This window comes from Scyliorhinus torazame, chromosome 25, assembly GCF_047496885.1.
Source record: "Scyliorhinus torazame isolate Kashiwa2021f chromosome 25, sScyTor2.1, whole genome shotgun sequence".
NCBI classification, from domain to species: Eukaryota; Metazoa; Chordata; class Chondrichthyes; order Carcharhiniformes; family Scyliorhinidae; genus Scyliorhinus; species Scyliorhinus torazame.
The window spans coordinates 31667398-31690849 of record NC_092731.1 but is presented as its reverse complement, the minus strand read 5'-3'; the positions used below and the strand labels follow the sequence as shown (position 1 = coordinate 31690849).

At 53.0% G+C, this 23452-nt stretch overlaps 1 protein-coding gene across 1 annotated transcript in view; it reads left to right on the top strand.

The window, feature by feature from the left end:
- Nucleotides 1-21119, top strand: part of LOC140402538 (basic phospholipase A2 nigexine-like) — a 58318-nt gene extending 37199 nt beyond the window's left edge. The window contains exon 4 of the mRNA XM_072490392.1: nt 20735-21119. Coding sequence (XP_072346493.1) covers nt 20735-20886 — 152 coding nt within the window. The 3' untranslated portion in view covers nt 20887-21119. The remainder of the gene's footprint in view (nt 1-20734) is intronic.
- The last annotated feature ends 2333 nt before the right edge of the window (nt 21120-23452 follow it).

The window sequence follows — 23452 nt, the reverse complement described above, 5'->3', positions numbered from 1 at the left end:
TTCTGTAGATATGTCAGGAATAAAAGAATGACTAGGGTGTAGTGCACAAAGACTCCGAGAGACGAATAGAGTGAAGTCGATGAGGCTTTATTAAGCGTGACTGTTTCCCCCGCAGTTCAGTAGTAGACTGCCTGCGGGGGAGGACTCCAGGTACTTATACTCCGCCTTCAGGGCGGAGCTAGAGGTCAACGTCCAACCAGGACCCGGGATCTGTCAGCCAATGACATCATGGCTTCACAGTCCCACATGACACCTAATGCATACTACCACATTCACCCCTTGTTAAAAATGAACCCGGCGGGGTGATGCTTCGCATGGTGGTAAGGGTTTACAAGGCTGGTCCTGGGAGGAAAACTTTCACATGTTATAACAGTATGTACAAGGTTTTTTTTTTGTTTCAAACTATTTACAGTAATCGTCAGGAATAGACAAAATGTTCTCGTTAAAAGTCCACATTGTACTGTTAGATCGACGCCACGAGTCGGTCGGGCGGTCTGGTCGTCCGTGTCGATCGCCTCAGCCCCGGTGGTGGTGGTCGTGCTTGTTCCGGTGTTGTCTTCTCCGGGAGCCTTATGGTTTCAGCTTGGGCTTCATTCCTGGTCGGGTCTGGGAGGAGGACTGATCCTCCTGGGAAGGGGGCGGTCGCGGGGTGCTGCGGTGGCAGGAAGGGGGGGGGTTGGGTGATTGGTGTCGGGGGGGTGTGTGTGTTGCCGGCGGGAGCCAGATCTCGCAGAGAGACCGTGTCCTGTCGGCCGTCGGGGTACTCCACGTAAGCGTACTGCGGGTTCGCATGAAGGAGGTGAACCCTTTCGACCAACGGGTCCGACTTGTGCGCCCGCACGTGCTTTCGGAGCAAGATGGGTCCTGGGGCCGCCAGCCAGGTCGGCAGCGACGTTCCAGAGGAGGACTTCCTGGGGAAGACAAGGAGGCGCTCATGAGGCGTTTGATTAGTGCGAGTACACAGTAGTGACCGGATGGAGTGGAGGGCGTCCGGAAGGACCTCCTGCCACCGTGAAACTGGGAGGTCCCTGGACCGTAGGGCCAGTAGGACGGTCTTCCAGACCGTGCCGTTCTCCCTCTCTACTTGCCCGTTCCCCCGGGGGTTGTAGCTGGTCGTCCTGCTCGAGGCTATCCCGTTGCTGAGCAGGAACTGGCGCAGCTCGTCACTCATGAAGGAGGACCCCCTGTCGCTATGGACGTATGCGGGGCAACCGAACAGTGTGAATATGGTGTTCAGGGCTTTAATGACTGTGGGCGCGGTCATGTCAGAACAGGGGATGGCGAATGGGAAGCGAGATTACTCGTCCACCGCATTAAGGAAGTATATGTTGTGGTCGGTGGAGGGGAGGGGTCCTTTGAAATCCAGACTAAGGCGTTCAAAGGGGCGGGAAGCCTTAATCAGGTGCGCACCATCCGGCCTGAAAAAATGCGGTTTGCACTCTGCGCAGATGTGGCAGTTCCTTGTGACTGTACGGACCTCCTCTAAGGAGTATGGGAGGTTGCGGGACTTGATAAAGTGGTAAAATCGAGTGACCCCCGGGTGGCAGAGGTCTGCGTGGAGGGTTTGGAGGCGGTTAATTTGTGCGTTGGCACATGTGCCGCGGGATAGGGCATCGGACGGCTCGTTCAGCTTTCCGGGACGATACAAGATCTCGTAGTTGAAGGTGGAGAGCTCGATCCTCCACCTTAAGATCTTGTCGTTTTTGATTTTGCCCCGCTGTGCATTATCGATCATGAAGGCTACCGACCGTTGGTCCGTGAGGAGAGTGAATCTCCTGCCGGCCAGGTAATGCCTCCAATGTCGCACAGCTTCCACTATGGCTTGGGCTTCCTTTTCCACTGAGGAGTGGCGGATTTCTGAAGCGTGGAGGGTTCGGGAGAAAAAGGCCACGGGTCTGCCCGCTTAGTTAAGGGTGGCCGCTAGAGCTACATCGGAGGCGTCGCTCTCGACCTGGAAGGGGAGGGACTCGTCGATGGCGCGCATCGTGGCCTTTGCGATATCAGCTTTGATGCGGCTGAAGGCCTGGCAAGCCTCTGTCGACAGAGGGAAGGTCGTGGTCTGTATTAGGGGGCGGGCCTTGTCTGCGTACTGGGGGACCCACTGGGCGTAGTATGAAAAAACCCCCAGGCAGCGTTTCAGGGCTTTTGAGCAGTGCGGGAGGGGAAATTCCATGAGGGCGCGCATACGTTTGGTGTCGGGGCCTATTATCCCATTGCGCACTACGTAGCCCAGGATGGCTAGCCGGTTGGTGCTAAAAACGCACTTGTCCTCGTTGTACGTGAGGTTCAAGGCTTTAGCGGTCTGGAGGAATGTTTGGAGTTTGGCGTCGTGGTCCTGCTGGTCGTGGCCGCAGATGGTTACATTGTCGAGATACGGGAACGTGGCCCGCAACCCGTGTTGATCAACCATTCGGTCCATCTCTCGTTGGAAGACCGAGACCCCGTTTGTGATGCCAAATGGGACCCTTAGGAAATGGTATAATCGCTCGTCTGCCTCGAAGGCTGTGTACTTGCGGTCACTTGGGCGGATGGGGAGCTGATGGTAGGCGGACTTGAGGTCCACGGTGGAGAAGACTTTATATTGGGCAATCCGATTGACCATGTCGGATATGCGGGGGAGAGGGTACGCGTCTAGTTGTGTGTACCTGTTGATGGTCTGGCTATAGTCTATGACCATGCTTTGCTTCTCCCCTGTCTTTACTACTACCACCTGTGCTCTCCAGGGACTATTGCTGGCCTGGATTATGCCTTCCTTTAGTAGCCGCTGGACTTCGGATCGAATGAAGGTCCGGTCCTGTGCGCTGTACCGTCTGCTCCTAGTGGCGACGGGTTTGCAATCCGGGGTGAGGTTTGCAAACAAGGACGGGGGTTGCACCTTGAGGGTTGCGAGGCCGCAGATAGTGAGTGGGGGTATTGGGCTGCCGAATTTGAAGGTAAGGCTCTGTAGATTGCACTGGAAGTCTAATCCCAGTAATGTGGGGGCGCAGAGTTGGGGAAGGACGTAGAGCCTGTAGTTTTTGAACTCCCTCCCCTGCACCATTAGGGTAACTATGCAGAAGCCTTTGATCTGTACGGAGTGGGATCCTGCAGCTAGGGAAATCTTTTGTGCGCTGGGATGGGTGGTCAAAGAACAGCGTCTTACCGTGTCGGGGTGGATAAAGCTCTCCGTGCTCCCGGAGTCGACTAGGCATGGTGTCTCGTGCCCGTTTATCAGCACCGTTGTCGTCGTCGTCGGAGTGTCCGGGGCCGAGCTTGGTCCAGCGTTATTGAAGCGAGACGTGGTTGTAGTAGTTGAGCGTCTTCTTCGAACCCCGTGGAGCCGTCGACACTGGGGTCCGTTGTTGCCGTCCAAGATGGCGTCGGGGGTGAACAAAATGGCTGCCCCCATGCATCGCACATGGCTGGGGGGTCACAAGATGGCGGCGGGGGTGGACAAAATGGCCGCCCCCATGCGTCGTACAGGTCTGGGGTGGTCCATGATGGCGGCGCCCTTCCTCCCCTCGTGGTGGCCGGGACCCAAAATGGCTGCGCCTGCGGGTCGCACATGGGGCGCTGGGGGGGTTGGGGAGCGTTAGGAACGCGCGGGGCTCCCTCATCTCTAGGGACAGCGGTGGTCGGGACCCAAATTGGTAGCGCCGGCGGGTCATACGTGGGGCACGGGGGGGGGGTTTGGGGGGCGTTAGAGCCGCGCAGAACTCCCTCTTCTCCGGGCAGAGCGGTGGTCGGGACCCAAAGTGGTAGCGCCGGCGGGTCATACATGGGGCGCGGGGGGGGGGTTGGGAGCGTAAGCGGCGTGCAGGGCTCCCTGTTCTCCCGGGACCGCGGTGGTCGGGACCCAGAGTGGCTGCGCCTGTGGGTCGTACATGGGGCGCAGGTGGGGTTGGGGAGCGTAAGCGGCGTGCAGGGCTCCCTGTTCTCCTGGGACAGCGGCAACCTCGCGGGACCGGCACACAACCGCGAAATGGCCCTTTTTCCCGCAGCTCTTGCAGATCGCTGCGCGGGCCGGGCAGCGCTGCCGGGGGTGTTTCGCCTGGCCGCAGAAATAGCAGCGGGCGCCCCGGTGCGACTTGGCGTTTGGACCGCGCAAGCCTGTGGGGTGTCCGGGGGGGGGTGGGTTTGTCGCGACGGGTACGTACGGAGCCCAATGGGCTGCCGCGCGGTCGGGGCCGTAGGCGCGGGTATTTCGCGCGGCCACGTCTAGGGAGGCTGCTAGTGCCCGTGCCTCTGAAAGTCCTAGCGACTCTTTTTCTAGAAGTCTTTGGCGGATTTGGGAGGAGTTCATACCTGCCACAAAAGCATCGCGCATTAACATGTCCGTGTGTTCATTTGCGTTCACCGACGGGCAGCTGCAGGCTCGTCCCAAAATTAGTAGTGCGGCGTAGAATTCATCTATCGATTCTCCGGGACTTTGAAGTCTCGTTGCGAGTTGATAGCGAGCGTAGATCTGGTTTACTGGGCGGACATAGAGACTTTTTAGTGCTGCGAACGCTGTTTGGAAATCCTCTGCGTCTTCGATAAAAGAGAAAATCTCCGTGCTTAACCTCGAGTGCAGGACCTGTAGTTTCTGGTCTTCTGTGACCCGGCCGGTGGCCGTTCTGAGGTAGGCCTCAAAACAAGTCTGCCAGTGCTTGAAAGCTGCTGCCGCGTTCACTGCGTGGGGGCTGATCCTCAGGCATTCCAGGATGATCCTGAGCTCCATAGTCCTTTTTAGTCACGCATAATAAATTGTAGCGCACAAAGACTCCGAGAGACGAATAGAGTGAAGTCGATGAGGCTTTATTAAGCGTGACTGTTTCCCCCGCAGTTCAGTAGTAGACTGCCTGCGGGGGAGGACTCCAGGTACTTATATTCCGCCTTCAGGGCGGAGCTAGAGGTCAACGTCCAACCAGGACCTGGGATCTGTCAGCCAATGACATCATGGCTTCACAGTCCCACATGACCCCTAATGCATACTACCACATAGGGTAAGAGTAGGGCCAGTCAAGGACAGTAGTGGGAAGTTGTGCTTGGAGTCCGAGGAGATAGGAGAGGTGCTAAATGAATATTTTTCGTCAGTATTCTCACAGGAAAAAGACAATGTTGTCGAGGAGAATACTGAGATTCAGGCTACTAGACTAGAAGGGCTTGAGGTTCATCAGGAGGAGGTGTTAGCAATTCTGGGCCAGATGGGATTTATCCTAGGATTCTCTGGGAAGCTGGGGAGGAGATTGCTGAGCCTTTGGCTTTGATCTTTCAGTCATCTTTGTCTACAGGAATAGTGCCAGAAGACTGGAGGATAGCAAATGTTGTCCCCTTGTTCAAGAAGGGGAGTAGAGTCAACCTCGGTAACTATAGACCAGTGAGCCTTACTTCTGTTGTGGGCAAAATCTTGGAAAGGTTTATAAGAGATAGGATGTATAATCATCTGGAAAGGAATAATTTGATTAGAGATAGTCAACACGGTTTTGTGAAGGGTAGGTCGTGCCTCACAAACCTTATTGATTTCTTTGAGAAGGTGACCAAACAGGTGGATGAGGGTAAAGCAGTTGATGTGGTGTATATGGATTTCAGTAAAGCGTTTGATAAGGTTCCCCATGATAGGCTACTGCAGAAAATACAGAGGCATGGGATTCAGGGTGATTTAGCAGTTTGGATCAGAAATTGGCTAGCTGGAAGAAGACAAAAGGTGGTGGTTGATGGGAAATGTTCAGACTGGAGTCCAGTTACTAGTGGTGGACCACAAGGATCTGTTTTGGGGCCACTGCTGTTTGTCATTTTTATAAATGACCTGGAGGAGGGCGTGGAAGGATGGGTGAGTAAATTTGTCGATGACACTAAAGTCGGTGGAGTTGTGGACAGTGCGGAAGGATGTTACAAGTTACAGAGGGACATAGATAAGCTGCAGCACTGGGCTGAGAGGTGGCAAATTGAGTTTAATGCAGAAAAGTGTGAGGTGATTCATTTTGGAAGGAATAACAGGAAGACAGAGTACTGGGCTAATGGTAAGATTCTTGGCAGTGTGGATGAGCAGAGAGATCTCGGTGTCCATGTACATAGATTCCTGAAAGTTGCCACCCAGGTTGAGAGGGTTGTTCAGAAGGCGTACGGTGTATTAGCTTTTATTGGTAGAGGGATTGAGTTTCGGAGCCATGAGGTCATGTTGCAACTGTGCAAAACACTGGTGCGACCGCATTTGGAGTATTGCGTGCAATTCTGGTCGCCGCATTATAGGAAGGATGTGGAAGCATTGGAAAGGGTGCAGAGGAGATTTACCAGAATGTTGCCTGGTCTGGAGGGAAGATCTTATGAGGAAAGGCTGAGGGACTTGAGGCTGTTTTCGTTAGGGAGAAGAAGGTTGAAAGGTGACTTAATTGAGGCATACAAGATGATCAGTGGATTAGATAGGGTGGACAGTGAGAGCCTTTTTCCTCGGATGGCGATGTCTAGCACGAGGGGTCATCGCTTTAAATTGAGGGGAGATAGATGTAGGACAGATGTCAGAGGTAGGTTCTTTACTCAGAGAGTAGTAAGGGCGTGGAATGCCCTGCCTGCAACAGTAGTGGACTCGCCAACACTAAGGGCATTCAAATGGTCACTGGATAGACATATGGACAATAAGGGAATCGTGTAGATGGGCTTTAGAGTGGTTTCACAGGTCGGCGCAACATCGAGGGCCGAAGGGCCTGTACTGCGCTGTAATGTTCTATGTTCTATGTTCTAAAAGCTTTTGTTAAAGATCTTTTAAGGAACTTCTCAATAGAGACGGAAAGGTAGAGGGAGGGAATTTCGGAGCTTGGGGTCAAGACACCTGAAGACACGGCCACCAATGGTGAATCGATTAAAATTTCGAATGTTCAAGAGACCAAGCCCGGAACTTTCCCTGTGGGAGACTAAGGGCCGGATTCTCCGTCGCATCGGGAAATCTGCTACCAGCGGCGGACAGCGGAGAATCCAGCGCGGGCAGAAAACGGGATTGCCGACGGGCACCATCGGGAGAATGTGAATGGGTCATTAAGATTTATTTACATCCTATTATTGGGCTGTGCCCCATATTCTCCAAATCGTCGGGATTCTCCGGTCCTCTGTGCCGGGAATCACGTGGGCAGGAATTAGTGCAGGTCTTGACCAGCGTGGCCCTGATGTGGTGGGCCTCACGGTGGGCCAAGGGGGTCACTCTTTACGGGGGTTGCCCCCAAAGTCCAATGGAGGGCCACCCTCCCCACCCCCCACAATGCAAAACCTGCCCACCCCACCCCCACCAGACACCCCCTCACCAGAGGCCCTCTATTTAAAGAGACCCCCACCAGAGACCCCCTCACCAGGGGCCCTCTAATTAAAGAGACCCCCGCTACCTGTGTACTTTAAATGCTCATAAGGCCTCTGGTCATCTGGGAGCCCACTCAGGCCGCCCCACTGGACACCTTCATACCTCAGTTGTATCATCAAGGGGATACAGACATGACTTCCGGTTGCGGCCATGCCTGAATAGGTCGCACGTTCGGCAGCTCCCGCCGGGAACGGACTTTAGAGCTCTCTAGAGGGGCCCCAACGGCACGTGTTCGATGGCTTCCAGTGTGGGAAGGTGACAGCAAGGTCCCCCCGACAGTATATGGATTGGACCAGGAGTGGAGCGGTGAAAAAAGGGATCTTGGAGCAGTGAAAAGTGAGAGGGAGAAAAAGCAAGATGGCGGCGGGTGGAGACCAAGCAGCATGGGCGCAGTGGTTGCAGGAGCAGCAGGGGTTTCTTCAATGCTGCTTTGAGGAGCTGAAGACAGAAATGCTGGCGCCAATGAAGGCGGCGATTCAAAAGCTAGTGGAGACCCAGAGGGCCCAGGGGGCGGCGATCCGGGAGGTACGGCAGAAAGCCTCGGAGAACGAGGATGAGATCTTGGGCCTGGCGGGGAAGGTGGAGGCACACGAGGCGCTGCACAAGAGGTGGGCAGAAAGATTTGAGGACCTGGAGACTGAGGACGAGGAGGAAGAATCTTCGGATTCTGGGTCTCCCTGAAGGAGTGGAGGGGCCCGATGCCAGGGCATATGTGAGCACGATGCTCAATTTGCTGATGGGCGCAGGAGCTTTCCCGCGGCCCCTGGAGCTGGATGGGGCTCATCGGGTCCTGGCAAGGAGACCCAAGGCCAACGAGCCGCCAAGGGCTGTAGTGGTGAGGTTCCACCGCTTTATGGACAGAGAGTGCGTCTTGAGATGGGCCAAGGAAGAGCGGAGCAGCAGGTGGGAGAACACGGAGATCCGAATTTATCAGGACTGGAGTGCAGAGGTGGCCAAGAAGAGAGCTGGCTTTAATCGGGCTAAGGCGGTGCTCCATCGGAAGGGGGTGAAGTTCAGTTTGCTGCAGCCAGCGCGATTGTGGGTCACATTCCATGATCGGCACCACTATTTCGAAACGCCTGAGGAGGCTTGGAGCTTTATACAGACTGAAAAGTTGGACACAAATTGAGGGTCTGTGGTTGTGGGGGGGATGTCTGCTATATATATGGGGCGAGATTCTCCGACCCCCCCCCGGCAGGTGAGGGAATTCCCGCTGCTCCCGGCACAGAGGATTCAGGACAGGGTGATTTCGGGTGTATGGGTCGGAGAAGGCAAGGTTTCGGCGATCTATCAAGAGATGAAAGAAGAGGAGGAGGTTTCGGTAGAGGAGCTAAAGGGCAAGTGGGAGGAGGAGCTTGGGGAGGAGATTGATGAGGGTCTGTGGGCTGATGCCCTGAGTAGGGTTAACTCCTCTTCCTCTTGCGCCAGGCTCAGACTAATACAATTTAAGGTTACTCACAGAGCGCACATGACAGGGGCGAGGTTGAGTAGGTTCTTTGGGGTGGAGGACAGATGTGGGAGGTGTTCGGGAAGCCCAGCGAATCACGTCCACATGTTCTGGTCGTGCCCGGCACTGGATGGGTTCTGGAGGGGTTTCGCAAGGACTATGTCCAAGGTGGTGAAAGTCCAGGTCAAGTCGAGTTGGGGGTTGGCATTATTTGGGGTAACGGACGAGCCGGAAGTGCAGGAGGCGAAAGAGGCCGGTATCCTGGCCTTTGCATCCCTGGTAGCCCGGCGGAGGATCTTGCTATTATGGAAGGATGCGAAGCCCCCCAGTGTAGAAGCTTGGATAAATGACATGGCTGGGTTCATTAAGCTGGAGAGGATAAAGTTTGCCTTGCGAGGGTCTGTACAGGGGTTCTTCAGGCGGTGGCAACCGTTCCTAGACTATCTCGCGGAGCGTTAGGAGGAGGTCAGCAGCAGCAACCCGGGGGGGGGGAAGGGGGGAGGGGGGGGAAGTCTCTTTCGGGGGGGGGGGGGGGGGGGTTTGGGCGGGGGGGGTTTCACCAAGGGTACTTTTGAATGTTATATGGGAGGGTTAATATATGCGGGAGAAATCCAATGTATAAGTAGTTTATTATTTTTGATTGTGGGGTTTGTGTTCTTTCTTCTTTTCCTTATGGGGGGGGATTTGTTTGTTAAAAATGTTGTTGGAAAAATTTGAATTAAAATATTTATTTTTTTAAAAAGGGGATACAGACATCAGGGGCGTCATTCTCCGACCCCCCGCCGGGTCGGAGAATGGCCGTTGGCCGCCGTGAATCCCGCCCCCGCCCCTGCCGAAGTCTCCGGTACCGGAGATTGGGCGGGCGCGGGAATCGGGCCGCGCCGGTTGGCGGGACCCCCCGCTCAATTCTCCGGTCCGGATGGGCCGAAGTCCCGCCCAGTAATTGCCTGTCCCGCCGGCGTAAATCAAAGCTGGTATTTACCGGCGGGACCAGGCGGCGTGGGCGGTTTCCGGGGTCCTGGGGGGGGCGCGGGGCGATCTGACCACGGTGGCCTGGCCCGCGATCGGGGCCCACCGATCCGCGGGCGGGCCTGTGCCGTGGGGGCACTCTTTCCCTTCCGCCTCCGCCACGGTCTCCACCATGGCGGAGGCGGAAGAGACTCTCCCCACTGCGCATGCGCGGGAAACTGTCGGCGGCCGCTGACGCTCCCGCGCATGCGCCGCCCCGACATGTCATTTCCGCGCCAGCTGGCGGGGCGGAAATCCCTCCGGCGCCGACCTAGCCCCTCAATGTTGGGGCTCGGCCCCCAAAGATGCGGAGCATTCCGCACCTTTGGGGCGGCGCGATGCCCATCTGATTGGCGCCGTTTTGGGCGCCAGTCGGCGGACATCGCGCCGTTTGGGGAGAATTTCACCCCAGAGCAGAATTAGGCCACTCGGCCCATCGAGTCTGCTCCGCCATTCAAACATGGCTGAGATGTTTCTCATCCCTATTCTCCTGCCTTCTCCCCATTGCCCCTTGTTAATCCCCTTGTTAATCAAGATGGGCGTGGCCAAGATAAAACAGATGCCCACCAGGTGTTGGCATTCTTCCGAAGCGCTGCCCCACTGCAGAGGGCAGGTGATCAGCCAAGCTCACCCCAACCAGAGGACACCTGCACCGTGGCCTTTGGAGGCCTCCCTGGTTCTCTGCCCCTCTCAGGGCAGAGGCCTCACAGCGTGGGTCCCGAAGGTGGGCTGGTGTGGGTCGTGAAGGTCGCTCGGTGTGGGTCGCGAAGGTTGGTCAGTGTGGGTCGTGAAGGTCGCTCGGTGTGGGTCGCGAAGGTCGGTCAGTGTGGGTCGTGAAGGTCGCTCGGTGTGGGTCGCGAAGGTCGGTCAGTGTGGGTCGTGAAGGTCGCTCGGTGTGGGTCCCGAAGGTCGCTCCGTGTGGGTCGTGAAGGTCGCTCGGTGTGGGTCGTGAAGGTCGGTCAGTGTGGGTCGTGAAGGTCGCTCGGTGTGGTTCGTGAAGGTCGGTCAGTGTGGGTCGTGAAGGTCGCTCGGTGTGGGTCCCGAAGGTCGCTCGGTGTGGGTCGTGAAGGTCGCTCGGTGTGGGTCCCGAAGGTCGGTCAGTGTGGGTCCCGAAGGTCGCTCGGTGTGGGTCGTGAAGGTCGCTCGGTGTGGGTCCCGAAGGTCGTTCGGTGTGGGTCGTGAAGGTCGGTCGGTGTGGGTCGCGAAGGTCGCTCGGTGTGGGTCGTGAAGGTCGGTCAGTGTGGGTCGTGAAGGTGGGTCAGTGTGGGTCGTGAAGGTCGGTCAGTGTGGGTCGCGAAGGTCGGTCGGTGTGGGTCGCGAAGGTCGCTCGGTGTGGGTCGTGAAGGTCGGTCAGTGTGGGTCGTGAAGGTGGGTCAGTGTGGGTCGTGAAGGTCGCTCGGTGTGGGTCCCGAAGGTCGGTCAGTGTGGGTCGCGACTCCTCTGCACTTCCGGGGGCTAGGTCGACGCCGGAAGGTTTGGCGCTGCGCCAACTGGTGGCGAAGGGCAAGCGCGAGTTGACGAATGTGCAGAACCGCCTGCGTGGGTCCGCGCATACACAGACTGGCCCGCATGCTCCTGCGCATACACAGACTGGCCCGTGTGTTCCTGCGCATACACAGACTGGCCCGCGTGTTCCTGCGCATACACAGACTGGCCCGTGTGTTCCTGCGCATACACAGACTGGCCCGCGTGTTCCTGCGCATGCGCAGACTTGCCGGTGTGTTCCTGCGCATACACAGACTGGCCCGCGTGTTCCTGCGCATGCGCAGACTGGCCGGCGTGTTCCTGCGCATACACAGACTGGCCCGCGTGTTCCTGCGCATGCGCAGACTGGCCGGCGTGTTCCTGCGCATGCGCAGACTGGCCGGCGTGTTCCTGCGCATGCGCAGACTGGCCCGCGTGTTCCTGCGCATGCGCAGACTGGCCCGCGTGTTCCTGCGCATGCGCAGACTGGCCCGCGTGTTCCTGCGCATGCGCAGACTGGCCGGCGTGTTCCTGCGCATGCGCAGACTGGCCGGCGTGTTCCTGCGCATGCGCAGACTGGCCGGCGTGTTCCTGCGCATACCCAGAGTGGCCGGCGTGTTCCTGCGCATGCGCAGACTGGCCCGCGTGTTCCTGCGCATACACAGACTGGCCGGCGTGTTCCTGCGCATGCGCAGACTGGCCGGCGTGTTCCTGCACATGCGCAGACTGGCCGGCGTGTTCCTGCGCATACACAGACTGGCCGGCGTGTTCCTGCGCATACACAGACTGGCCGGCGTGTTCCTGCGCATACACAGACTGGCCGGCGTGTTCCTGCGCATGCGCAGACTGGCCGGCGTGTTCCTGCGCATGCGCAGACTGGCCCGCGTGTTCCTGCGCATGCGCGGACTGGCCGGCGTGTTCCTGCGCATGCGCAGACTGGCCGGCGTGTTCCTGCGCATACACAGACTGGCCGGCGTGTTCCTGCGCATACACAGACTGGCCGGCGTGTTCCTGCGCATACACAGACTGGCCGGCGTGTTCCTGCGCATGCGCAGACTGGCCCGCGTGTTCCTGCGCATACACAGACTGGCCGGCGTGTTCCTGCGCATGCGCAGACTGGCCGGCGTGTTCCTGCGCATGCGCAGTCTGGCCCGCGTGTTCCTGCGCATGCGCAGACTGGCCGGCGTGTTCCTGCGCATACACAGACTGGCCGGCGTGTTCCTGCGCATGCACAGACTGGCCGGCGTGTTCCTGCGCATGCGCAGACTGGCCCGCGTGTTCCTGCGCATGCGCAGACTGGCCGGCGTGTTCCTGCGCATGCGCAGACTGGCCCGCGTGTTCCTGCGCATGCGCAGACTGGCCGGCGTGTTCCTGCGCATACACAGACTGGCCGGCGTGTTCCTGCGCATTCACAGACTGGCCGGCGTGTTCCTGCGCATACACAGACTGGCCGGCGTGTTCCTGCGCATGCGCAGACTGGCCGGCGTGTTCCTGCGCATGCGCAGACTGGCCGGCGTGTTCCTGCGCATACACAGACTGGCCGGCGTGTTCCTGCGCATACACAGACTGGCCGGCGTGTTCCTGCGCATGCGCAGACTGGCCGGCGTGTTCCTGCGCATGCGCAGGGGGATTCTTCTCCGCGCCGACCATGGCGGAGCCCGACTGGGACGGGCGCGGAAGGAAGGAGGACCCCCACGGCACAGGCCGGCCCGCAGATGGGTGGGACCCGATCACTGGTCAGGCCACCTTGAGGGGCCCCCCCGGGACCGGATCCTCCTGCCCCCCCCCCACCGAGGACTCACCACGCCGGCCTCCAAGCCAGGTCCCGCCGTGACGGACCATGTCCATTTCACGCCGGCGGGACAGGCCAGGAAATGACGGCCGCTCGGCCCATCGGGGCCTGGAGAATTGCCGGGGGTGCCGCTAACAATGGCCCCCGACCCGCGGGGGTAAACCCAACCCCCGGCCGAAAACCGGCGCCGAAGAATACGGCAGCCGGCGTCAGAGCGGCGAGGTGGGATTCACGCCGCCCCCCCGGGGATTCCCCGACCCGGCGGGAGGTCGGAGAATCCGCCCTAGATTTCACTTCTAGTGTTTTTAAAATTATTAACTGAATGTTTAAATTCCACCAGCTGCCGTGCTGGGATTTGAACCTGTGTCCCCAGAGCTTTAGTCTGGGTCTCTGCAGGTAGCTTGGTGGTTAGCACAGTTGCTTCACAGCTACAGGGTCCCAGGTTCGATTCCCGGCTTGGGTCACAGTCTGTGTGGAGTCTGCACGTTCTCCCCGTGTCTGCGTGGGTTTCCTCCGGGTGCTCCGGTTTCCTCCCACAGTCCAAAGATGTGCAGGTTAGGTGAATTGGCCATGATAAATTGCCCTTCGTGTCCAAAAAGGTTAATTGGGGTTACTGGGTTAAGGGCATGGGGTGGAGGAGGTGTGTGCTTGAGTGATGTACTTGTGGTGATCTCTATGTGTGCATGAACACAAGGGGTTAATGTGTCATCAGTAGCACCACATGATCACTAGAGGGCCGGACCAACAGGGGTATAAAAGGCAGCCACATTGGGTCTCCCTCTCTCTCTCTTGGGTGCACTGTGATCAAAGCAACAGCAGACTAGTTCCAGTGGAATTACGTATAGTTACCATAGTTAGATCTTGTTAACCTTATCACTAGTATCAAAGTTAAAGTAAAGAACTCATGAAAATGAAAATCGCTTATTGTCACAAGTAGGCTTCAATGAAGTTACTGTGAAAAGCCCCTAGTCGCCACATTCCGGCGCCTGTTCGGGGAGGCTGTTACGGGAATTGAACCGTGCTGCTGGCCTGCCTTGGTCTGCTTTCAAAGCCAGCGATTTAGCCCTGTGCTAAACAGCCCCTGCTAAATATTGTTGTAGTTGTAAATATTGTTGTAGTTACTCAATAAACCTTTTGTTACTACTGGAAAAGTTTGAATCTTCTTCTCTGGATTCAGAATACCTCAACACTAACCAAGGATTGAGTAGCACATGTTACCTACCACACAGGTAACAAAACATGGTACCAGTTGAGTGGCTTTAACAGAACTAGTTAAATAAGGTTAGACAAAAAGAGAAGAAAAAGGGAAGACTGGACATTCGACTGTGGAAGACTTCGCAGCAAATGGATCCTCGCCGACTAACGATGGGACTCATTAGACTTCTAGGGCAGCTGGAAACAACCGGTAATTTAAGTTATGACTGGAAAAAATTTGAACAGATATTCCAAATATTTATCACAGCTAATGGTTTAAGCATGGTCTCTAATGCAACGAAAATAGCACTACTACTCTCAAGGAGGGCATGAAGCTAGAGAAATCTATAATTGCTTTAATTACTTAGAAGGTGAAGACGACACCAAAATAACAGTAATACTCAAAATATTTGATGAACACTGTAAGAGTCAGTCTGGTGAGATGCTGGAAAGATTTAACAATTGTCAGAAATGCCAGAGAAACTGACAGCCCATCAGTGATTTTATTACAAATCTCAAGTTAACACCACAAGGCTGTGATTATGTTGATTTCAGAGACATTGTGATAATGGATCAATTAATTTCTGGACTATCTGATAAAAATTTGAGGGAAGAACTATCACAAAATAAGTATCTAACTCGAGAAACTGCTATACAAAAATGCCTTGCTTATGAATGAAAATAAAATCAATACTGTGAGTCTTTACAAACACAGAACCAGTGTCAAGAAAACAAAATCGGTAAAAATGGCGCCAAAACTTACCACAAGGCAGAGTTGAAACAGAAGAAGATGGAAGTTCTGAGCGGCAGCCATCTTGAGAAAGGAGCCGCACATGCCCAGCTGTGCAAAGAGCGCACAGTAAAGGAAATGCAAATTGCACATGTGCAACTGGGTCCTACGCATGATGTCACGAGCGTCATGATGTCAGAGGACCAGGGCCACGCCCACTTTAAAGGGAAATGCATGAAAATTCTCAAAAAGAAATTTAAAGCTGCAAAACCCAATTTGTTTACCTCAAAAGACAGAACAATGCCCGAACTCACACCAGCAGTTGAAAATAACTTTCACAACACCCTGGAACAAGCAGCCTGCACTACCCAAAGTGAAGAGCACAATGAAAAATCCGAAACCAAAGAAGATGATTTGTTCATTGAACATGAAGAGAACGATCACAACTCCCAAACAAAAAGCGATGATTTGTCTATCGAACAATACACACAATACTACTCAGACGTGGCTGGGTTATTCGGATATGCTGATCACAGTATCAGCAACACGGTTGATAAGCTCAATACGACTCTTCTCATGGTGGATGAATCCAACACCATGGTGCCATGGCAGATCGTCGATACAGTGGATGACAGCAATACCCAAGAAGAAGGCGACGCCACACAGAGAGCACAGAACGACTCCGCTGATGGAGCACAGATCGACTTTACAGCACGAACACTGCACGACTCCACAGAGAGAGTGATGACAGACTCCACAGAGAGAGCGATGACAGACTCCACAGAGAGAGCGATGACAGACTCCACAAAGAGAGCGATGACAGACTCCACAGCGCGAGCGATGCAAGCCTCCACAAAGAGAGCGACGCAAACCTCCACAGACAGCTCGGTGACAGACTCAAAAATGGAAGCAAGCAAACACCCCATAGCGAATGCTATGCATGAACAAGATGTGGAGATGCCGGCGTTGGACTGGGGTGAGCACAGTACGAAGTCTTACAACACCAGGTTAAAGTCCAACAGGTTTGTTTCGATGTCACGTTTTCGGAGCGCTGCTCCTTCCTCAGGTGAATGCAGAGGTCTGTTCCAGAAACACATATATAGACAAATTCAAAGATGCCAAACAATGCTAGGAATGCGAGCATTAGCAGGTGATTAAATCTTTACAGATCCAGAGATGGGGTAACCCCCGGTTAAAGAGGTGTGAATTGCATCAAGCCAGGACAGTTGGTAGGATTTTGCAGGCCAGATGGTGGGGGATGAATGTAATGCGACATGAATCCCAGGTCCCGGTTGAGGCCGCACTCATGTGTGCGGAACTTGGCTATAAGTTTCTGCTCGGCGATTCTGCGTTGTCGCGGGTCCTGAAGGCCGCCTTGGAGAACGCTTACCCGGAGATCAGAGGCTGAATGCCCTTGACTGCTGAAGTGTTCCCCGACTGGAAGGGAACATTCCTGCCTGGTGATTGTTGCGCGATGTCCGTTCATTCGTTGTCGCAGCGTCTGCATGGTCTCGCCAATGTACCATGCTTCGGGACATCCTTTCCTGCAGCGTATGAGGTAGACAACGTTGGCCGAGTCGCACGAGTATGTACCGCGTACCGGGTGGGTGGTGTTCTCACGTGTAATAGTGGTATCCATGTCAATGATCTGGCACGTCTTGCAGAGATTGCCATGACAGGATTGTGTGGTGTCGTGGTCACTGTTCTGAAGACTGGGTAGTTTACTGGTGACATCGAAACAATCCTGTTGGACTTTAACCTGGTGTTGTAAGACTTTGTACTATGCATGAACAAGACCATGAAGATCTATCAAGCTTATTTGAGCCACCAGCAGCAGACTATGACAGTCTACCCAGCTTATTTAACCAACAACAAGACACTGAATGTCTACCCACTGTCTGTGAGACAAGAGACGAAGAAATCACAATTCCCATACCAGATGTGCAGAATCACAGCGAGACTGACAGATCTCAGCTCGTCTGCACAGAAGCACTCAATAATTCATGAGTCCAGAGAGATCACGTCAAATGAAATCGTGAAGATTTTGACCCCAGAAGAGGAGCACAAAGAGATCACAGATGATTCAAGTGAACCAGAATTGACTCTAGAAGAGGAGGACCAAGGAAGCAAAGAAGAGGAATCAAACCCACCACAAATGACTGATGTCAGCAACATCAATGCAACATCAGATCATTCTCACAATTCTCAAGATGAAACACTCAATGTAACAGATACCACAAAGGACACTGTCACCAATAACTGTGACAATGACTCATGTCATCTACACGGAACACTCATTGAGCACAACAGGAACAACAACAACCGCAAGAAGCACAGCAGAAACAAGAACAACGACAGCAACATCAAAAACTACAAGAAGCATAACAAAAACAGAAACAATGGGCACGACAAGAAAAACACCAAGAACAACAGCGAGAACAACAAAAACAGAAACAACAAGCAGGACAAAAACAACAACAACGACAACGACCAAGACTGAAACGACAACAATGAAACAATGACCTGTACAACATGGGACAACTCTGCACATGAAGGACAATGCCACAGCACACGGCAAAACAATGGCAAGAGTACAAACATGCCATGGCACGGCAACAAATCTCACAAATTCACATTTGCTCCACAACAAACAAGCAAACCAGCTGTCAAGAAAGATGACATGCAGAATCAATACCACAAACACAAGAAAAAGTCCAGGTCAGACAACAAAGATGACATACGGAATCAGCACCACAAACACAGGGAAAAGTCCAGGTCAGACAACAAGGATGTAACACAGAATCGCTACAACAAGGATAGAAAAAGAAAAGGCATAAATCAGACAACAAAGTGATTCGACCATTCACATCCCTCATTGATGACTTCTTGGTTACTTAAACACAGGAACACTGATGACGTTCACAAAGAAACAACAATATCAACATCACCACTTCAACAACAGAAGACGAAAGCAACTCGACCGAACAAACTCATAAAGTATGGACTCACAAATGTTTTTTAATTAAGACTGGGCTCATAAATATTAATTGACTTTGTATAATCGTCAAGATCACCACAACTTGTACATAACATCATTTGTCGACCTATTTCACGCAAGCAAAAAAAACTTAAGAGACTGAATGTATCAACATTTGACAGACTAACTCGTTGATTTTATGTCATGCATTTGCAAACTGCATCCATTATGTTTTGTTCAATTTTCTTTCCAACATACAGAAAATATGTAACACGAAAAAAAGGGGGATGTGGTGATCTCTATGTGTGCATGTACACAAGGAGTTAATGTGTCATCAGTAGCACCACATGCTCACTAGAGGGCCGGACCAACAGGGGTATAAAAGGCAGCCACACTGTCTCTCTCTCTCTCTCTCTTGGGTGCACTGTGATCAAAGCAACAGCAGACTAGTTTAGATGGCCAGTGGAGTTACGTATAGTTACCATAGTTAGATCTTGTTAACCTTATCACTAGTATCAAAGTTAAAGTAAAGAACTCATGTAAATATTGTTGCAGTTACTCAATAAACCTTTTGTTACTACTGGAAGAGTTTGAATCTTCTTCATCAAGATTCAGAATACCTCAACACTAACCAAGGATTGAGTAGCACATGTTACCTACCACACTGGAAACAAAACAGGGCTCTTTCTAAGATCCGGTGCAGACTCGATGGGCCGAATGGCCTCTTTCTGCACTGTAAATTCTATAAAAACGCTATGAAATCTATTACTAATCCACCTCCCACCATTTTGTTTAAAGTCTGCTCCACAGCCCTGGTCATGTGATTTGCCAGGACACAGCTCCCAGCGCCGTGCAAGTGAAACCCACCCCAATGGTACAGCTCTCTCTGTCCTCAGTACTGATGCCAGTGCCCCATGAATGGTGACCCATTGCTCCCACACCAATCTCTGAGCCAGGCACTCAACTCCCTGATCGTATTTACCCAATGTCAATTTTGTCTGTGGCTCAGAGATTGTTACCTTTGTGGTTCTGCTTTTTAATTGAGCCCAGAGCTGCTCATCCTCCCTGATCAGAACCTCTTTCTTAGTCCTGTCTGTGTGGTTGGTACCCACCGATACAACAACAACTGAATTCTTCCCCCAAGAGTTAGTAACCCCGGCACTGGGCTGGCAACACGGCCCTCGGGGCTCACACTCTCTCGATGCTGAGAACACTGTCTATCCCTCTAACAACACTGTCCCCTGCTACAATCCCATTCCTTTACATTCCTCCCACTTGTCTGTGTCCCTGTCCCCAGGTGCGGTGGTCAGTCTGCTCATCCTCCCTGCAGCCCTCGCTCTCGTCCACACAGGCTGCAAAAACCTCCAATCTCTCGGACACGTGCAAGGGCTGAGTGTCTTCCATTTCTACCTCCTGGATTTTCAAGTGTAGTCAGACTGTCTGTCCCTGATCATGGACCAAATGAAGTAGCTAAGCTAGGGGGTGTGACAAAGTGTCCAGGGAGCATTCTCTCTCCCTGATGCCATTGCCCTGTCTGAAGCTCCGAGTCCAGCTCATTCACTCTGAGTCGCAGTTCCTCGAGCTGTGGACACTTACTGAAGATGTGGTTGCTGTGGATCAGATATCACCTGTGTGGTGATATGCATCACTGTAAATACACAAGGGGTTAATGTAGGTACACTGCAACTAGGTAAACACTAGAGGGAGCACCAGAGACATCATGACACACAGATATTCAACCGATAAGTCAGTAAGATAGGACACAACCAATTGGGCAGTCAAGGCACACCCCAGAGGTGACACTACCACAAGGGGACGATCCTTATAAAAGGACAGGGCACACGTGCTCTTTCTCTTTCCATCGGCAACACTCAGAGAGACAGGGGCAGATCAGGAAGCATCACACCCACCGCATGGATTAGAGCAGACTGGTTAGTTAGATTGAGTGACTATAGCAAGGTCAGCAGGAGAATCAAACTCAAGTCGGAGAATTGTTAATTGTTCAATCAATGTGTTAAACCTCTCTCCAAGTCTGAACTTCCCTTTGTCAGAGTATACATCAAGGAAGCAGTTTATGCTACACGAAGAAGCAGAACACAACAACTTGCCTCGCAGTGAATTTTCTTGAACGAATTTGGGTTTCAATTCGGAAATATCGCTCAGTGAGATTTCACAATTCCCCAGATTCGAGGTGGGGAACGTTTGTGGCGATATTGAGGCTTGAGATAGTTTGCTGCTTCTCGCTGTGGTGGGACTCTCATTATGTCACCCATAGAAATCACCCTGTTAGGGACCCCCCCACCCCACAATGTTAGAGACCCCCAACACATTAAAGGAACACAGCCCACATCACTGACAGCATTAGGGAACTTCACAATATTAGGGAACCCCTGACAACATCAAGGACAGAATCCACAGCCGACGATTACAGGCCACCCCTTCCTCACCCACGTTAAAGACTCTCCACAGATTCAGACCCACCCCCTCAGCACCAAAGTATTAGACTAAAAATTAATGACCATCCAGAACTTGAGGACGGCCATTCGCACATCAGAGACATTCGAAGACGTTAGCTGCCCCGTCGTTTAGGAAGCTTCAAGAACATTATTGGACCCCAACCATTGTGAGTCACCCACAACATTAAGGACCCAACAACAATGAAGATTTTTCAACGTTGCGGAATCTCACATCCTTAACCCCACCCAGCACATTAGTGTGTACATTAATGTGTGTATATTCCAGTGTGTGTTTCCAGGTGAACATTACAGTGCCTATTTTACACTGTGTATATTTAGTTGTTCTCTCCTCTTTTTTAGCTGCTTTCTCGGTGACGTCTCACGACGCAGAGTGTGTTGAGAAGATGTGCGACTGTAACATGGCAACTGCCCTGTGCCTCAAGGAGAACAGCGACAAATACAACCCAAAGTTTGTGGATTATGACCGAAACCTGTGCAAGACCGTCCCCTAGCTCCAGCTCGCAATGAAGCGATGGGGATGTGGCCGAGAGTCACACTGACAAGAATCTCTCCAATAGAATATTCCGGGTGTGATTGATGGGATTTCTCTCTCGCCGTCTCCCTGATTTCTAATTGCTCACTGAGTCTCTCTCAGATCTCGCTTTTGTTGCTGTTTTACCTTTAATTCATTTCAAATGTACTTTACAATTCTGGTGAAATAAAACACACTGATTGAAGCATGCAATGCTGGGAGTGGGAGTGTTTATTCATTATTGATACAGGGGGCAATGTCCAATTAGTTTCTGCACAGACATTCTGATCTTTCACAGACAGTATGGGATCCTGCTGTTCTCTTTATACTTTGTGGTGCGACACTGCCACCTGCTGGTGTAACAGCAGCAGCCGTCACGTCTCTGCTCTCAAATGATGACAGAGGCACCCCTGGTGTCAGTCTGAAAATGCCAACTTCATTGAGCCGAATGCTGTAACTCGTGGGGTCATTTCGACATTGCTGCAATCAGTGTAAATAAAAATTGGGAGAGATATAAAGTGGGCTCTCAAACCCGGGTCACAATTACCCCCAGTAAATAGTGTTAAATCTCTCATTCATTCAGACTCCTGTCCCAAGTTATTGCAAAGTGTTTAATTCTTTAGCAATGTGAGACCAAACTGTGTTCACTACAGGAATCTTCTCACCAGAGACATTGTCAAATATCATAAAAACATGAGAAATGGGAACAGGAGCAGGCCACTCGGCCCCTCGAGCCGGCTCCACGTTCAAAATTATTATGGCCGATCCTTGCCTCGATTCCTCTTTCCCGTCCACTCCCCACATCCTTGATTCCCTGAGTGACCAAAACTCTGTCCATCTCAGCCTCAGGACCAATGGATCCAGGAGAGACTCCCGACAATGTCAGGGTGGTGACCTCCTCCCCTGTTGGTCACCCTGCTCCAGGGCAGCTGGTTCGTTTACCTCCTGCTGAGGGTCATTTCCTGACCCTTTGCAAACTCTTGCAGAGATGAGGCTGTGGGTGGGTCAGGAGACTGAGATTCAATTGGAGGGTAAAGACATCTTCCACGTGATGCCATCCTCCCAGCTCCGGAATGTCGCCATGGCAGCCGGATCAGGGAGAGCTTGCTGTTTCTGGGGCCCGGTTAGAAGTTGAAGCGATGAGAAATTGCCCTTTGCTGTTTGACCATGAGTTCATTTACAGATGAGGTTGTGGTGAAATAAAGCAGAGTGAGGTAGCCTCTCTGCTGCTCTCACTGATTGGAGCCTGCAATGCTGGCAGTGGGAATGTGTGTTAATTACTGACACAGAAATCGCTCTTGGCTCCGGTTGTCAGGACCCCGGGGGAGACGAACAACAATGTGGGAACAGGCAGACCCAGGCAATGCTTGTCATTTGTTATCCCGAAATGTCATTGTCAATTCCAAAGCAGATATCTTCAATTCTTGCATCCATGCACCTCCAGACACACAAACAATTAGACACATAAGCATCCTCACACACAGGCAGACACGCACCCAGACAAACACACATCAGAAACTCTGGGCCAGCGAGAATCAGCAGCTCCTCAAACTCCTGACAAATTCTCTGTTCAGCTCCACACATGACAACGTTCCTAATACCAGAGATTATTCTTCACACCAGCTACAAGTCCAGGTTTTCTTTATCAGATTCTGTTCCGAGAGATGGTGACGTTTTTTGTGTTCCAGTATCTGCGGATGCTGGCTCTCACTGGGGTACAGTTCCTGAAGGTGCTGACTCTCACTGGGGTACAGTTCCTGAAGGTGCTGACCCTCACTGGGGTACAGTTCCTGAAGGTGCTGACTCTCACTGGGGGTCAGTTGCTGAAGGTGCTGACTCTCACTGGGGTACAGTTCCTGAAGGTGCTGACTCTCACTGGGGTACAGTTCGTGAAGGTGCTGACTTTCACTGGGGTACAGTTCCTGAAGGTGCTGACTCTCACTGGGGTACAGTTCCTGAAGGTGCTGACTCTAACTGGGGTAAAGTTCCTGAAGGTGCTGACGCTCACTGGGGTGCAGTTCCTGAAGGTGCTGACTCTCACTGGGGGTCAGTTCCTGAAGGTGCTGACTCTCACTGGGGTACAGTTCCTGAAGGTGCTGACTCTCACTGGGGTACAGTTCGTGAAGGTGCTGACTCTCACTGGGGTACAGTTCCTGAAGGTGCTGACTCTCACTGGGGTACAGTTCCTGAAGGTGCTGACCCTAACTGGGGTACAGTTCTTGAAGGTGCTGGCTCTCACTGGGGTACAGTTCCTGAAGGTGCTGACTCTCACTGAGGTACAGTTCCTGAAGGTGCTGACTCTTAATGGAGTAAGGTCCTGAAGGTGCTGACTCTCACTGGGGTACAGTTCCTGAGAGTGCTGACTCTCACTGGGGTACAGTTCCTGAAGGTGCTGACTCTCACTGGGGTACAGTTCTTGAAGGTGCTGACTCTCACTTGGGTACAGTTCCTGAAGGTGCTGACTCTCACTGGGGTACAGTTCCTGAAGGTGCTGACTCTCACTGAGGTACAGTTCCTGAAAGTGCAGACTCTTAATGGAGTAAGGT